Source organism: Cyanistes caeruleus, chromosome 3 (genome assembly GCF_971803275.1).
Source record: "Cyanistes caeruleus chromosome 3, bCyaCae1.hap1.1, whole genome shotgun sequence".
Taxonomy (NCBI): domain Eukaryota; kingdom Metazoa; phylum Chordata; class Aves; order Passeriformes; family Paridae; genus Cyanistes; species Cyanistes caeruleus.
Window position 1 is genome coordinate 9,243,415 of NC_141703.1, and position 18,220 is coordinate 9,261,634.

General features: G+C 36.5%; 1 protein-coding gene across 11 annotated transcripts in view; it reads left to right on the plus strand.

Moving 5' to 3' along the window:
• Nucleotides 1–18,220, plus strand: part of CFAP47 (cilia and flagella associated protein 47) — a 262,430-nt gene that overhangs the window by 190,774 nt on the left and 53,436 nt on the right. For 7 of the 11 annotated variants that reach the window (XM_086879766.1, XM_086879767.1, XM_086879768.1 and 4 more), the window contains 3 exons: nucleotides 1,128–1,232; nucleotides 3,179–3,335; nucleotides 10,102–10,197. In XM_086879766.1, coding sequence (XP_086735892.1) covers nucleotides 1,128–1,232; nucleotides 3,179–3,335; nucleotides 10,102–10,197 — 358 coding nt within the window. Of the gene's footprint in view, nucleotides 1–1,127; nucleotides 1,233–3,178; nucleotides 3,336–10,101; nucleotides 10,198–12,154; nucleotides 12,265–18,017; nucleotides 18,073–18,220 lie in introns of those variants that run through there. The other 4 variants (XM_086879776.1, XM_086879777.1, XM_086879774.1 and 1 more) reach the window with 2 other exon arrangements.

Genomic DNA, 18,220 nt, shown 5'->3' on the forward strand with positions numbered 1-18,220 from the left:
TCCTGAAATAAGTGTTATTTTTTAATTTTAATTTCTAGTCTTGTTTTCAAGGAGAAAACCTACAACAAAGATGTTTTGTTTTCCAAATAGAATCTGAGAAGACACAAGAAATGGGACAAAGAAGCCCCTGGACTAATTCCAATGGGGCAGTACCTGGGGTAAAATTACCTAAGAAATGTTCTTCTAATTGGACAATATTTGATAGTTACACTAATCAATTAACCTTATAAAAATTGTAGAACTACTGTATTACTTGTGCATATTTCAGTCTTGCTGGAACACTAGGAGTTGGTAGTTATATGTGTGTTTTCTCAGTCCCAACTGTTGTAGGATGTTGTTTTGACCTTCATTTATTACAAATTATATTCTTTTTATGAAACACAGGTTAACTTCTATTGATAATTGATAATAATCAATTTCTTTTTTATCTCTTCTTACATCCAACATTATTTAGACATTTATAATATTAAATGGCTAATACCTGTTTTTTATAAAAGAAATTGTCATATTAATTGTGTATTCAGTGATTCTGGCTGATCAGTCTCTAAATGCATTGGCATTTTTATTCTTCATAGTTCAATTAATTTGCTGCTTATCTGGTTCTTGAAAACAGAGATTAATCCATTGTGGTCAGCTACTTTGCTTTTCCTGTGCAATTGAGTCTCGAGTAGAATACTTGAGGAGAAAAGTCTCAACATTATTTGCAGTGTTGGTTTTGCTAAAGGTGAGCAGGGGAGAGACAAAGCACTGGTTTATTAAAACCTGGCATGTATTTCCTTTCTGAGCCAGTTTGTGTCTGTGGGGGTCACTGTGATGGCCCTTCAGTGTCACCGGTACGATCCGACGCCGGAGCGCTGCTGGAATGGTGCTGGAGCTGCTGCTGTCCGTGTCCCTGAGCAGTTCCAGCCCCAGCCCTGGAGCTGCTGGGCAGTGGATGTGCAGGGACAGACACTGGGATTGTTTGCTGCAATAACTCCCTGACAGGGGAAATGCACCTGGTGGAACCCATTAATGGCAAACACATCAACACTCTTGGTGCAAAGCACAGAAGAGAAATGGATGCAAAAAAAATTGATTTCCTCTCCCTTACCCCTCCTTTCTTTTGTGTTTTTCTTGTGTTTGTACAGCTGACTATTCCTCCTCATTCCACCACCCAGCTGCCCGTGAGATTCACTCCCTCTGCCCTTGGAAGACGCAATCACAAGGCAACAGTAACCTTCAAATGCCCAAAGGTATGAGAATGTGCTTGTGCCCACAACACTTGGGATTGGGGTTAGACACTATTTATGATAGGCAAGGAGGGAAGAGGTTCAGCCTGTAGGTCAATGTCGTTCCGATTGGAATGGCTATAAAGAACGACACTGGACTCTCAAGGGAGACTCAACAGGAGAATTCTTTTAGTTTATTGCTTCAGGCCTGTCTTGTAGACAGATACGTGGAAGGTACAGAAAGGAAACTCCTTTGGGTTAGCAAAGTGCTACATTACCATCATTGGTCAGGGGCACACTACCCCCCTGACTCTCTCCTGCAAGGGAAAACAAGAGGACTGCAAAACACCTGCAAGGCTGTTTAGCATCCCTGAGAATTGTTTTAATTCCTTCTCATATTTTTCCCAGGCTACTTTCTCAGGCAGCCTGAGGAGCTATGCGGCCTGTAATTTGTACAGGCACTGTGGTTCAGATTTAGCATCCATAGGTCAAGGTGAAGTTTAGTGAATGGAAGCATAATGAGAGAACAAACACAAAGATGTTCAGAACTTATAGTTTGTTTTATCCTTGGTTTTACACAGGAATTATTCTATTTACAGTATTATAATGTGGTATAATGGCCTAGGAGCTGGAACAGGTAATGAATACTTTTCGCTCGCTCAGTAATTAGTTATGCTGGTTTTAACACTAAAAGACTGGCACTTTTTAGCAGTGTCACCACTAAAGTTAAATTTCTTGATGTTTTTCCCAACCCCTCCAAAAATTAAATTGTTTCATTTTTTTATCCAATCTGAATTTTAGAATGCCGCACATGTGAAAAACTGAATACTTTCGTTCATTTTATCTGAAAATGTTTTTTTATTTTGAACACCTTAGAATTGTTAACTTCTTTTTTCTCTGTGAATTTTCCTAAAGTTGAATGAGAAAAAAGTAAATAGAGAGACATGAGTCATCAACGTGACCTACTAACTGATTTTAAATTACAGCTGGAATAAAAAAGAAAAACTGATAGTACAATGTAAATGGTGATATTTCTTCATGCAAGATGTGATTAAATGAAGCCTTTGCTTTCTGTGCAATTTCTTCTGTGTTTTTTTTTGAGTTTCAGATATCCTAGAAGTCCGCTGACATGTGAATTATTCCAGCTGAGTGCTACCAGAAGTTTTCATTAGTGTTATAAGTAATACTAAAAAAGTGAATATTCTTTTATATGAAAGAAATGAATATTGAAGGAAGTCATGTGGCAATTTTTTTTTCCCTGAAAAGTATATTGAACAGACAGGTTATGTGCAGGTGGTGTTGGCACAGTATTTATTTTCAGACTCTCTCTTAAATATTTATTAAGGATAAAAACAAGGAGACAGCAATGCTAATATGAATAGTATATATCCAAGTTTAGTTCAAGAGGACACAGTGTCCTTATTTTCTCTGAAACCTGATGGTCCATGCAAATCTTGGCTCTACTATTTCTTTCCAATTGATTTTTCTGTGTATGAAGATTAATGTTCATTATTAGGTTTAGAGTAACACTTTCAGCTTTTTGTGTGATTCTACTGCTGTCCCATCAAATAATTTCTTTCTTCCTTTGTCTTTTGGAGAGAACTTCTCGCTTCATCTGCTTTCATGTTTTAATATATCTGCTTTGAATTTTGCTTTTGCAACCACCTACATCTCTCCATTTCCTACACTGCAAGCTCTGAGTAGCTGGATGAAAGTTAAATACTATGTGCTTGAAGTAGGACAGAAATTAAACACAGAAAGGAGATGTGAACATTTCCCAGAATGAAACTATTAATTTCCAGATAGCAATACTTAGAGTAACAGCAACTTGAAGAAAGAGAAAGGAAAGCAAAAATAAATTTCACTTATAGCAGAGACACAGAGCAGCAGAAGAAAGAAGTAGGCAAGATACTTTAAAAGGTACAACTCCGACTTATCAAATAAAAAATAATGTCACGTTTCATTCACAGTTTGGAGAGCGGATATTTCACCTGACAGGGTCTGGAATTCCTCCTGCACGGATGGAAGCAACCACCATCAGTGCCTGCATCGGCGAGTACTCCTCTGTCATCGTATCCTTCGAAAACCCAACTGCTGAAAACGTGGTGGTAGATATCGTGCTGGCAGGTACAGGGGTTTGGAATTTTTATCTCTTTTAGAATGGGGGAAGGAATTTAAGCTCCTTGGGTTCCATTAGAAGTGTGAAAGGGATGTGGTTAAATTTTCCTCATTCTGTTTTTTGGCAATAGAGTTATTGTGTATTGTCCACATCCACCCTGAAAACTCTGTAGAATGTGCTGTGGGAGATAGGAAAGAACACAAACCTCTTACAACTGTTCACAGAAGACTTCTTAGGTCATGCAGCACCATATGGATGTGCAGCTGCTTGCTGGCTGTGTGCTGCACTGTATCATTTTGGCAACAGGAGACTCCTGGGATGTGCTTTGGTAGCTGTGCCAAAGCCAAATAGCTCAAGCTTTGCTTTACTTTTGTTCCTCAATTACCTTCAAACATTTTATATTATTTGATCAGAGTCTGGGTAACTAAAGAAGTTAGTAAGAGAGCAAAGGCAAAACATTCCTAATGTTTGCTTTGTGATTACTTGTTTTTTTTTTCTGATGACCTTCCAAGCAAGTATGTTTTATCAATATTTTCAAACATGCTTTAAAGAATAATATGAGATCCAGAATTATCAGAGACCTACAAGTGAGTCCATATTGGGATTTCACAAATTCTGTAAGAATTCAGGCTCTAAATCCCACATTCTCATTGATGATTAAAATTTAGTCAGTCAAAGAGGAAATTTCACTTTGAGTGCATCAGAAGGCTTTAAAAGGCTCTCTGAATTTCCACCTACTTGAACATAACACGTAAGTAGCATTAGAAAGCAGGTGCCAAAGCATGCCCCAGCATCTGCAAATAACAAAAATTGAAGATAAACCTTCCAGTTTTATCTTCATAAATAAATAAATGTAAGAGAAATAGCAACAAAACCATAAGAGAATATCAAAATCAAGCCTGTTCAAAGGTAAGTTTTAAGCCATGTGTACACACTTGTGCTGTGATTCAGGGTTTCTGGAAAATAGAGTAAGTGAAGAAATGTGATTATTAAAAACTTAGATTCATGTTTATTTGTTGCATTAAACTTATCCTTTTTAATCATACCTTCTGAATATGAATTAGAAATAAAGAAATATAGCTTTTTCCACATATGCAGTTTACATATAGGGGATCTTGAAAATATGTTTACCTAAAAGGTCAAGAGCATCTTGGTCTTGTGACTAAACACTGTACATTTGCTGGCCAGGTTTTTTTTGTCAGACTTCAGTGCAATTTTCCCTGTTTAACTGCTGAAATATTTTCATTCATGACTGTCACAAAACAGAGTACCATTTGTAAATGACGACACCACTTGTGAATATCAGTTGATATTCTCTTCTGGATTGAAAGAAGCAAAAACATGCAAAATATTCAGTGCTTACAGGCCAAGTGAATCACAGCCAGGATCTTGGGGACATTGCCAGAGTTCAGCGCTGAGCAGGGTACCTGGCAGAGAGGGGGATCCTGGAATCAAGAGAAACAGTCTTGTCCAGATTCCTACTTATGTGGCTTCTAGGTGTCCTTAAGTGACAAGGAGCACTGCAGACTGTCTCTGCACATGGTGACAGGGCAGTTGCTGCAGCAGGTGGCATTCAGGGCACATACACAAGGCTCCAAAGTGCTTCTCACAGTAGAAAAGGAAGCATTAGTGCTGATTGCACAGCACAGGAGATGCTCTTGCACAGTCATTCTGATTGTGCAGTCATTACTCCGTAATCCAAATGGAAGCTGTGAGCTTGGTAGCTGCCACTCTGGTCTAAGGCAGTCAGGAATTGTTGAGGTTTCCCCCTGGCACTGCAGTGTGGATGGCAAGAGCCTCACAGTTGGATGAATGCTGTGTTAGGTGAAATTCCTGTTTGGAGATGGAAATGGGCAGCCTGTAGGGGAGCTACAGGCTGAGGACTTAGCTGGAGGTATTCAGATCCACAAATCCAAATGGAGTTCACAATGTAATAAAACAGCTGGCCAATATGATTGTGACACTTGTTTTCTGTGAAAATTCATGTTGATCAGGAGATTTTTCTGTTGACTGGGAAAAGGCATTTTTGTTTCCTCCTTTGGAAAGTGATAGAAGGAAGACTGAAGAATCCAGGATGATCACCCTCACCTGAACCCTCGGTGGGGTCACTGGAATCTTTCTTTTGCAGTGTGTGTAGCCCATGATTTGCACATTCTCTTACAGTCCATGTCCAAGCCCATCAAGGTCAAGAAGGTAATCAGGAGTAGTCAAATGGATTTCTTAAGTGCAAATCATGATTGACAAATGTTATTGCCTTCTGTATGGAAGTGAGTGATTATGCAAATAAAGGAGGAGCAGTGAATGTAATACACTATGATTGAGTAAGACTTTGTCACTGCATCCTGTAACACTCTTTTTTGGAAGCACAGGAAGTCCAGGCTTGATGAACAGACTGCTGAGTGGATTGGAAACGGCTGAGCTGTTGGTCTCAAATGATAGTGATCCACATCTTGACATTCAGCTGCTGGCTGGTGATGATTGTTGCACCCCAGGGGTCAGCTTTGGGCCCCATATTATTCAAGACCTTTATTAAGGACATGGATGATGACAGAGATTGCAATGTAAATTAGGGAGAGGAACTGACATGATGGATGGTAGAGCTGCAGTCCAGAGGTACCTTGATAAATTGTTGGTGTACCTCAGTTTTGAATTGCTTTTTTCATCAGCTCATCATTCCTGGAACAACTGAAGACAAAGTGAACTTTTACATTATTAGTAATGCAATTTTCATGCTAAAATGTTAACCCTTTGTATTTTCCCCTCACTCCATCTACCCTGTTTGCTTATCTTAGGCCAAACTGTGTGAATTAGAAGTGCTGTGAATTACTAACTGTGCAACCCACCCTATTTGACCAGGAAATAATTGATTATATAAACTTTTGAAGTGTAGGTCTGTATTACATCTATGGTATAAAGATTCCTGTTACATCTCATGAATGCAGAATGCTTTATTCTAGTGGAAAGTGCAAGCTGGGATTGTGATTTGTACAACAATAAGAGCAATTAAGAGATGCAAACTGCTTGTCTTATTGAGAATAAATCTGCTGCCAGAGAGCATAGTTTAGTATTCCATTACTATGAGGTATTATTTGTAAGAATGCTAATCCAGTGTGCTGTTCCAAAAATAATGCAGAAGAATAATCAAACTCATCTGTGATGCAACTTAATCAGAAATTATTTATTGAGCTTAAACATTGTAACTAAAGCTTAGTAGATTGTTAAATTCTGAGAAACAGGAGAAACTGCATTGTTTAATTATTTTAGTGAAAACAGTCATCTTTCTAGCTGTTGAGCATGAACTTGTCCCATTGAGATTTTCAGGAGCAGAAAGCATATGGCTTAAACAGTGAAGGACTGATGGGTTTTTTTTATGCATCAGAAGTTTTCAGTCTTCATTTTTCTTTACCCTTCAGTAGAACTGACATCATGATGATCTAATGTTTCTGTGATCTGTGGAATTATAAAAGGTCTTCTTTGAAAAGATAAATTGTATATCACAATCTTTATGACAGGATAATCATACCTGTCCTTTAAAATCTATCTTGAATTTTTAATAAGATTAATTGTAATGTTTTCTAATTAAATTTAATTTCCTAATTCAGTTGCTCTTGGTGACCTGTACATAAAGTTTACTTTAATTACAACGAGAAAGTTGATTTATGCATTCAAGCTGTGTTTAGATGTTACTCATTCTTTTATTTGTTATGTGTTGGAATACTTAACTGGAATTCTCATTTCCTTCTTTCCAGAGGAAGATGAATCCAGTCTTATAGGCAAAGTTATGGATGCACAAGTTCATTTTAGCATTCCTGGCCCTTATATATCCTGAGAAATAATATGTCAGGCTTATTGCTGGTGTTACTGGAGGCCAGAAGGAGGGTGGAATGGGGAAATCAACAGAAGGGAGCAACTCAGAAGTCTGAATGATATGCCAGACTGATCTTGATCTTTAGAAATTGTCTTTAGACCATCAGACCCCTTCTTAAGAGAACTCAATGTGTCAACAATGAAAATATGGCATCTCAATTAAAGTGTAACAGCAATGAACATCAACATTTACAGATTTGCTTCATGATTTAAAGACAATTACACAATTGTAATTTCTGAGTAACATTCCATAGGCAGTTTCTGCCCTATATAGCTGTGAAATTATGTTTACAAGTGCAGAGTTCAGGAATTAAAATAGACATTAATTGGGAATTGTCCTATCCAGACCATTTCTGAAGCTGTGTCAAACCCAAGAGCACTATTCCTCAGAAATGTTTCTTTCTGTGAATTTTGGCTGCTGTTGTAACACTAACATTCCTCTACTTGAGATAATTACAGAGCAAGTAAAACTATTACTACTGCTGCCCTGGACCTCTTTAAACTAGGTATTTTCTTATTGGATTTAATACCAGTAAGTTTTCTTCCCAGGATTTAGACACTTGGATGATTGAATGTGCAGCTCTTATTCACATCAGCATTCTCAGCTACATTAAGAATAGTCATGTGAGTAATGTCTGTTTGACAGCAGGTGATTTTCCCCAAAATGAGCCAATGACCAAAACTACAGAGCATTCAAACTCTTGTCACAGATGGTTTAGAAACCTGTACTAGTTCAGCTATTTCAGTCTGAATGATACTGCTTTTCTGTAAAACCACTGTATAGTATTTCTACCAATAGCTTTTTTGGAAACAACAAAAATTATATAAATAATTGAAACTACTAAAATCTCCAGTGTAAGCCAGAGCCCCCAGAGTTAACCTGTATAAGAATTATCCCTAAGTATTATTGGTTTGTTAATACCAGAATGCTTTATTTCAGTCAATGTGGACAATTCAATTTCATCTTTTCAGTTGTCCAAATATATAGTTCAAGAAAAAAACTGCAACAGCTTTTATAGAGGATATTCATTTCAGAGTTTTAAGGATGTGCTGAAAGAAAAGATTAAAGCTATTGCAGTAATTAGGAATTAGATAAGGGAGGTAGATTGGTTCCTCTGGAATCCAGTGCTACCTGCAGTAGCAAAACTGATATCTGTGGCAGTGTATAAGATTATAAATGTATAATATTGCTCATTAACTTGAAATTAACTAGAAAGAACTCCAAACTAGAATTGCAACTTTTTGAGTGTACTTTGCAAAGTACTTTCAAATTGCTTTCTGGGACTTTATGCAATTGAACTAAGAACTCAAAGAAAAGTCTGCTACTTGGTCATTTTTTGCTCAGGCAAAATATATTGGACTAACTATTATTGCATATATATATGTATGGATACATGTCAGTGTTGGAGTGAAATAGTAAAGATGTGAAAAAATACTATTTTTAGTCATCTAGTCAATTTAGAATACAAGTGCTAAAATCACTTTGTGCTAATTCTGACATAATTAAAATCATTATTTTAGCTACTAATTAAAAAAATAATGTGCAATATATAAATGCACCTCTGAACTGATAAATGCAATTTTGAAGCATCATGAAGCATAATCTAGTGCCTTTAATTTCATACAGTGAAACTGTATTTTTCAGATAAAAATATCTCCAGAGAGTAGTTAGCTTGTCGTGTACAAGTTACTTTTTAGCTGAATGTGTAAAAGGATATAAACTAAAAAATAAATACCATATATTATAAAGTTTGCAAAACTCTTCTAGTAGGGGAAATTTAAAGTATTCAGTTTATTAGTATCCTGGAAAAAAAAGATAGAAAATAATTCTTACAGAATAATTAGTATTATAGGGGAGGATTGCACTATAGCCTCATTTTTGCTACTTCAGTCTCTCAGGTCAGGAAAGATGATACAATTGTTTTATTGATACATTAAAATGAGCCCTTCAATTCTTGTTGTATTTTCTCATAGTTTTCAAATCTTACTTTGAACATCTAAGCTGGTTTCTGAAACTCAAAACCTTGTTCTTCAGCTGAAATAATTTTGGTGCTTTTCCTTTTCTTGCAAGAACCAAGAATGATAGTTCCAAGAGAGCTCTTCTCTGCCTTCCTGAACGTCTTTGATGATTATTCTGTTTTTTAAATCTTGGCTCTGTAGTCCCAAATGACATCTTCCCTGGCTGGTGGGTGAGACCTGTGTAATCTATCTTCCTGTCAGCAGTTCATCATTCAGTGTTAGCACACTTTAATATGACATCTTGTACAGATACAGTCTATCTATTGGTCTCAGGTTCTTGGAGTTAGCTGCTAGACATATTTCCTGCAAGGAATTTCCTTTGGCTGCTTGAACAGTTCCAAAGCCTCTTTATAATATTGGGCTTCAAACCAGTTTTTCCTATCTCATTTTTCATTTATCCATAGCATTGACAGTGATCAGTGGAACATTCTATATAATATTGAAGTTCTCTGTCTTTATGAGGTGATTTTTTGGTTGATCCAGTAACTTGCCAACAAGAAAGAAATTCAGCTGTGTCTGTTCTGCTGGTCCTGAACCTGTCTCTTACATTTCATGTCACCATTGGCTTTCATTGCTGCTTGATTTTTTTCATTTAGAAAACAGTTTATTTTGTACTCTCTACGTGTTATTCAACTGAAAACATTTTAAACTTTGTGTTTTCTTTACGCTGTGTTATTTCATTTTAATTCTATTTAAAAAGAGGTCCATATTGTATCTATCCTTCACAATGAGCAAAATACTGAAAGAACTTTTAAGGGGCCATGTGCTCCCATTCAAATATGTATTTTATAAAACCTCTGTTTGTGAAGCTGTTTTATTGGAGAAATTGTTTCATCAATTTTGAATTCTAAATGGGTTTTCACAAGTAATTTTTATTTTTTTTCTTAGATCAGGGGCTGTTGAATCAGCATCTGAGTGCATCTGTCCTGTCCCAGGCCACCTGTAAGGAATCTGTTTTTCATCTTCTGGTTAAACAGCCACAAGGTATGTAGCTTCTTAACCCTTAATATATATTTAAACTATTATTGTTACTCCTTTTATCAACCTAACCAGAAAAAGTCACAGTTTCCTAAAACATGAAGTACAAGAGTGAAAAAATATGTAATTCAAAAGAATTTTTTTTTTTAAAAAATAAACATTTAAAAATAACATTTTTGTAGTTTCAAGCATCAGTTAAGAAGAAAAAAAGGAGGAAAGAAATTCTAAAAATTAACGAGTTAGACAATTGTAGCTGCTTTTATTTTTTATCAAATTAACAGAAAAATAAAAATACAATTTTTTCTTTCTAGATACACTTACATTTCTCTTCAGCCTTGCCAGTCACTTCAACTAATTTTTGTTTTTTTCAGGGGACTGGTGTATTGTTTTTGGTTATATGTTGTTTGGTGTTTTGTAAGATAATTGTTGCCTATAGTTTCTGGGAAAATTTTCATAGGAAAATACAGAAAACAGTACTTTCCAATTAAAAAGCTATCTGGAAGGAATTAAACTATTTGCTTTAACATCCTGAATTAAATTTTAGACATCATTGCTGGTCATATCTGATATAAGATGGGATATGAAAGAAATTAATTGCCTTTAGTGCCTTAATTTTATCAAAATTTATGTTTTGCTTTTATATAATAGTAGTTTATTTATTTTATTTATCTGGTGTTATTTATATATAACATAAAATAAAGATATATATTTATATTTATTTATAAGGCTTGGATTATCACTGAAATTGCATACTTTAATAATTTAAAATTATTTAGTGCTGAAGTATAAAAGACAAGTAGATTTCTGTACATGTTTTAAATATTTTTGTACTAATTATTTCTGTTGACTACTTCTCAGATATACTTTCTAATTTCAGAACACACAGTTAAATTATTAATATTTTCAATTATTTACTGAAGAAATTAATTTTCTTTGCTCATATTCCCCACAAATATGTGTGAGCATCTGTTTCATGTTAATATAGATATCAGAATGAGCCATACCATTTTCCTTGAAGAAATTATGTCTATCTCACATTAAAGACTTTGTTTAGAAATATGAAATGAGGATCAGTTGCTTACAGTTTCATTCAAAAAAAATTGCCATATGCCATGATTTTCCTGTAGATTGTACTTGACACATCTTTATTTTATAAAGGATATTGCAGACCTTAGTGTTCCCAGCAAGGAACTATATTTGTTTTCCCTTCTGGAAGCTCATTATGCCTCAAAACATTTCTAGGTGATATAGAAAGAAAAACTTGAAAGAAAAAACGAGGTGTAAGAATTGATCTGGATGTCATGTCAGTTATATATATATATATATATATATATATATATATATATATATATTCATTTCTCGTGGTTTCATCCCAGCCAGCAGCCAAGCCCCAGGCAGCCATTCACTCACTCCCCCACCAGCAGGATCAGGGAGAGAAATGGAAGGGTAAAAGGTGGAAAACTCATGGGCTGAGATAAAGACAGTTAATATGGAAAGTAAAAGCCACACAGGCAAAGCAAAACAAAGAATTTATTCACTGATTCCCAAGGGCAGGCAGGTATTCAACCATCCTCAGGGCCCCATCACATCTTACAGTGAGTTGGGAAGACAAACCCCATCACTCCAAACATCCCCCCTTGCTCCTTCTTTCTGACACTTTATACACTGAGCCGTCACACAGTCTGCAATATCCCTTTGGTCAGGCTGGGTCACCTGTCCTGGCTGTGTCTCCTCACCAGTGTGGCAGTAGGAAAAGCAGGAAAGGCCTTGGCTCTTGCTCAGCAATAACAAAAACATCCCCATATTATCATCACCGTGTTCAGCACAAATCCAGAGCACTGCCCCATATTAGCCACTGGAAAGAAGATTAATTCTACCCCAGCTGAAATCAGCACATTGTACACAGACAAATATGAAAGCTGTAACTTTTGCCATGACCTTATATATATTTTTTTTTCCACAGAAGCAGTGAGGAACTGTCCAAAACAATCTAATTCATGTACACAGTAAAACTGAAAGTGCAATCACTTCAGAAATACAAGAAATATAAGAGCAGCGAAGCAATCTTTAAAAGTTGTACTTTTTCCTCATCTTTTATGTCTGAAATATCCTAATGGTGTGATCAGCAGAAAAAGATCAGATTAGGTGCAGGTGTTACTTCTTGCCTTTATTCCCTATAAAAACGAAACAATACTTTAAAGTGTATTAGAAATAACTATTATTCTTGATAGGCTTGCTGGAATATGATTGCTAGATCATTTTGAGCAACATTCATGCCTATGGAAAAATTGTCCTTGTTGCTAATTAATTACTTGTTTTTCCCTCACTCATCTAAAACCTGGGGGTAGAAATTCAGAAATAATGAGATAGTCTGAGACTCTAGTAGATGTTTTTTCATCATCCTTTCACAAGAAATGCAAAACATTAGCCATGCTGTGAAATTGGTACTCAGAGCAGAGTATCCTTTTTCCCTGCCCTGGCTTCCCAGGTAACTGCACTACTTCACCAGTCCTCATAGTGAAGGTTTGATCTCATTTTGCATTCAACCTCCAGTCATCACATTTTATGGCTTAGCTGCTGTTCTGGGTGATCAATAAGCCTCTCTACTGTAACCACTTGATGCAGCATCAAACAAGAGTGGTAAACAGGGTAGCTGGCTGAATCTGCCTTTTAGATATCTCTCTCCATATTTTAGCACAAGTTTTATATCTTAAAACTTCTGTATTTTAAGCTGCTGTGTCACCTGTATCATGTTTATCTCTTTCCCCATGGAGAACTCTACAATCAACTCTTTAATTTTTTCTTCTAACTTTGGTTTTGTGTAGAATATATGTATTTGTTAACTTTGCCAACCAGTTAGGAAGGAAAGATGAAATATATTTAATAAATGTATTTAATGTGAGTCATTTTCCAAAAAGCTGCCTGCAGTGTAAAATCAGTTGATGGAAATCAAATTTGAGATACTAAAATTCTGTGTATGCTCTATGGAAGTATGTTACTATTAAAGTTTCATATTTTATTCAACATTCTTTGAGAAAGCATTTTAGCATACTTTTTATGTCATGTACAGTCCACTGTGATTACAGAATTTGGCTTTTAAACTAATTTCACGTAAGAAATGGCATAAATTTTGTTCAGGTCCTCAGGCCATTTCCCTAAAATATTAGATTTCAAGATTTGCTTCTTGAATTTTATACTTGTTTGCATTAGCTTTTTTTTCTTTCAGTAATTTTGCATGCACTGTCTGTTTTTTCTTATTGTTGCTTTCAAAAACTGAAAAAACAACAAAACTAACATGCTTGGTTACCCTGGTTGTCCTTAACTCCTCTCTGTTTCTTTTATAATGCATTCATTATCTCAAAATAACTTGAAGAGCCAGAGAAAAGGAAAAAAAGATAAAGAGCTGTGAGAAATATTTCTCCATTCTAGCAGACTATTTTGAAAACATGTTGGAAAATACAAAGTTTTCTTTCTTCTTCTGTGTTTTAACTGCATTTTATGACCAGCAGAAATAATTTTACACTTTGTAAGTTCCATCAGAGGTTCTGTTGAAGGCAACCATCACTGGCTCCAGCTGGTTGTATTCCTCATGCTGTGGGTATATTCAGTTCTTAGGACTGCAGGTCATCTTTTCTTTCTATTCCACTGTCTGTCATTTTTGGAAAGGGGCACAGATTTCTAGATCAGATTGCCTTTAACATCTTAATTTTTTTATACCTTACTACTACTTCTGTCCCTGCTCCTGAGGTGCTGTTGGAGCTGCTTTGTAAGTGGGTCCAGGATTAACTCCAGGGTCAATTCAGTGTGCAGTCAGGCTTAACTTCAGTTCTGTTATGTTGCTAGGAATATGGAACAGAGGCTGCCTGATTGGAGACTGCATCTAGATGGGGAATTGCTGGCTGTTGGATATCTAGTAGAAAAATTTATGCTCCATGTGTCCTCAGCACCAGTCTGTCAGAGAAAGGTTTACTGACAGGCCATATCCTGTTGTAGTTTGGTGATTGCCCCTGGTAGTTGGAGGTCCCATGGAGTTGGAGATCACTTAACCAGGAGCTTCACGGGAATATTTTAACACCATCTCCACTGGATGTGTTCTCTGAGTGAGAAACCTACCTGTCCTCCTCCTTAGAGTATGAGATTCCATCCTGCCAGGATCACTTTTGGTGTGGGAATGTTTTGCTGTGTAGGGAGAGACTTTGCAAGCAGTATTTGTGTAATTTCAGAATGCACAGATTTGTTTTATGGTCTGATACATGCAGTAGATAACCAGGACTAACACACTGCTAGGGTAGGTATTACCATGGCCAGTATTCCCAGTGAGATATGGGATGCATCTTTGCTGTCCAGCTTGTCTTTACTCATTTGAGGACAGGTCAGCCTTTGTCTTGGAATGTTTCATGCATGATATTACTGGGTTAGTGCCTTCTGATCCTTTGTTTTCTTTCCATAGATTATTTTTTTAGGTTTTCACTTCAGAACTTTTTACTGAGTCCTTGAGTTGTTTCTTAGGTATTTTCTTACACCTTATCACTTTTCTCAGTAGAATCAATCCAAAGTAGTGGTGCTCTGCTGTCCCTAGTTAGACTCTGCATCACTGACAGCTGAACTGCTACTCAAAAGATTACATGTGCTGTTGAAGAAATTGCTGTTTATCCTCCCCACAAAATAGCTTTCTTGAACTTAGTCTATACAAGACACAGTGACTTTCCTGTAGATGCCAAATGCAAAAACCAAGCAGGGAACAGAGCCTGTGTGAAACGAAGTCACACAAGCTTCTCACTCTGGCCTGGGAAAGCACGAGAAAGAATCCAAACAGTCCTTGGTAAAGGACAACAATCTGCAGGTGTTGTTTAGTCAAGGGTGGTGTTCCACTAGACCAGTGATGGTGATGTGTTGCTTTGATGACCAATGAGAGTTTTGCCTCTTGGACCTTCTATAAAAGAGGATCAAGAATAATAAACTTTGCTCTCTTGGACAATGCAGCTAACAGAGTCATGTCATTCCTTATATAGTGTGACAATTTCCTTCCTGGCCCTATTTGGGTATCTGTCTGTATGGCTGTTCCTTGTTTAAACCTCCAGCTGGCATTTTCCCTCATTCTTTTTTCTCTGATGTACTCTCATGGTGCCTGGATGCTTGTACAGATGTCGATTTGCTTCGTGAAATTTCCAGCAGAAAGGAAGGCGTGGGATCCCTGCCCAGTCCATGCACATGACATTTTCCTGATTGCTGGGTCACCCTGGCTTGCCTCTCTCCTGTGAAACCATTCTGAAAGAGCAGTGTCCTCGTGTTGTAGCTGACAGAGAAACAGGGTGTCATTACTCAGTCCTGGGACGTGGCAGCACAGACAATGTGGTCTAACCTGTATTTATCTCTAGAGAGATGAGCTGACAAAATCAATGAGTTGAAGCTGGTGGCATTCCTGAGTGCTGGTTGTCTCTGCTGTCAGCAAGGAAGACCTTAGAGAGCTCTCCAAAGCCACAGCACACCTGAGGCTGTCCTCATGTAGGGAAAATCAGCAGGGAACTTTTTGTGTCATGTTTTAGGGCACTCATGCTTTCTAATATAAAGAAGGACAAAGCTTAAAGATTTTTCTTTGTACATCTCTGCAATCTCTTCAGGCCATACATTTTTTATATATGTTTGTTTGGCCTGTTATATGCCTTCTTTTTACCTTTGAATTTTGCAAATTATATGTTGTAGACAAATCTTTTTATGTGTTTGCCAGGAATCCATTCTAGTGAAATAAGGAAGCAAAAGGCAGCTCTGTAACAATAAGTAAATATTCTCAGTTACTGTTCTCTTAAAAACAATCTGTGTGTTGAAGGAGTAGAGCAATACATCCCCTTGACTGGATAAGGAAATGATGTATCTATTTCAGCATGCTCTCCTGATGTTGCAAAAGAAGAGAAAAGAAGAAAGATAATCAGGATGCAAATAAAAGAAGACATCAGAAAAACAGATTTTGCAGTCTCATTCAGACCCACATAAAACTTCCCATGTGGATTTATTATGGAAAACAGATTTTCAGGCTATAATTGCTTCACAGATTTTAGCTAGGCTGTGCAGTAGGTTTCCTTCAGAAAACCATGATTTCTTACTGAATATCCAGAGTACAGTACTTCAGATCATTTAAACTATGCAAATCAGCCTCAGGGGAGGCTGTTATTTCACATTATCTTGACCTATTTCTCTATTTAAAAAGATCTTCTCTGTTTTATAACTTGATAAGAAGTTATCTCCTTCAATTTCAATAGAACTAGAAAATGAAAAGATGATTAATTTTGACTTAGAATAGCATATTGCTGCTAATCTATTTGATAACAGCTGTGGATGGACAAGATGGAGTCAGGATGTGCCCTTGAATAAGACAACTGCTTAGTTCCTCCCCTCTTCCTGATTCTTGTTTCTAGCCTTCGCCTGGTTAGGTAATAAACCCAGTAAAAATTCCAGAGATACAGATTTGTTTCAACCTGTAAATTACTCAGTGAATCTATGTCTAACTCTAAATTAGCTATAAAAAATTAGTAGCACTAATCAGTTTCCAGTAGCACATGCACAGTGGGGAAATTACTTGCAGTATTGAGCAGTTGTTTCTTGAGTGAATTAAGAAGCTTGATTTTCTAGATGTCTGTTTTATTTCCATTTTCCCTGCCCTCCTCTGCTCCTGGAACAATGACATCTCTGTCTCCCATTAATTCATCTGTGCAAGATGCTTCCACATCCATGCTGGACCCAAAACATACAGTGAAGAGTAGATTTCCCTCCTGGCCCAAACCAGCTAATTTGCTGGCTGAGAACTGAAATTGTTCATTTTGCTATAGCTTTTTTTCACTAAGTTGACTTTCCTAATTTATGCAGCTGTTGAGTTCTGAGAAACATTAAAGGTATGTTGGAGATGCTCTAGAATCTCCGTATGTTGGAGATGTCTAACCTTGCTGAGAGAGGATAAAATACTAAAAATGAAAGAAACAACAAAAAAAACCCCATCCCATCCTACTGGCATTGCTATTAATAGAAACAACTCTATGGAAATTTGGAACAATTACAGAGATTGTTTTTTCCTATAGAGGTTGAAAACAATTACGAAATTCTTGAAAATATTCCCTTAACATTTTAAAATGAGGAGGTGGGGTAGGTGTGGGAAGGAAATTGAACCTTTTCTGTAAGAACATTTGGAGATGGAAGATCATGATAAAATTTTAAATCTTTCAAAAGTAGGTCTGAGGGTTTGATCCTTCTCCTTTTTTTTTTTTTTTTTTTTTTTTTTTCCATACTGACTGTATACTTTCCAGGAGAGAAGACAATTTAAAATTGCCTTATTAAATAACTTTCCAGGGAACAGATTTTATTTTAAAGCATAAATGCTAAAAGGAATTATTGAAACTGATCTTTCAACTTTGATGTTTTATACTTTAGAAGTGCTTGATAATTACAGTCTTAACTAATATTCTTTTGTTCATATGCTGAGTTTTTCTAGAACATTTTTTGTCAAATGTTTTCATTGATTTTTTTTCTTTTAGTCAATGAAGAATAGGTGTCAAGTACAAGGCAGCAGCTAAGAGAAAGTAAAAGATTATATATACACATATATGTAGCATGCATTCAGTAGTTAAACAACAATTTTTACCCACAGTGGTAACAGAATTCTCAATATAGTGGTGCACACTTTAAAGCTGGGAACCATTAAGGTTTTTCTTTATCAGAATTTGGCTTGCAGAACATTGTGTACTTCAGCTTGATTTTAAACTTAACACTTCCCAAGTGTTAAGCTTTTTCCATATCTATGATAGTCCCTGTTCTAACCCTTTTTTTCTCATTTCAAGTATCATGAGATGTTCTTAGAAGTCCAGGCTCCAGTGCAGTGTGAGGAGTCACTGGCACAGGTATTTAGAAGATAAGGGTAAGGTGGTTTTGCAAACCCTTGGTGCTCTCTGTAAGTGCTGTGAACAGCAGGATGTGCCTGGAATCCCTTTTGGAGTTCTGTGAAATGTACCACAGACTCAGGTGTGTTACACAAAAGTGTCTT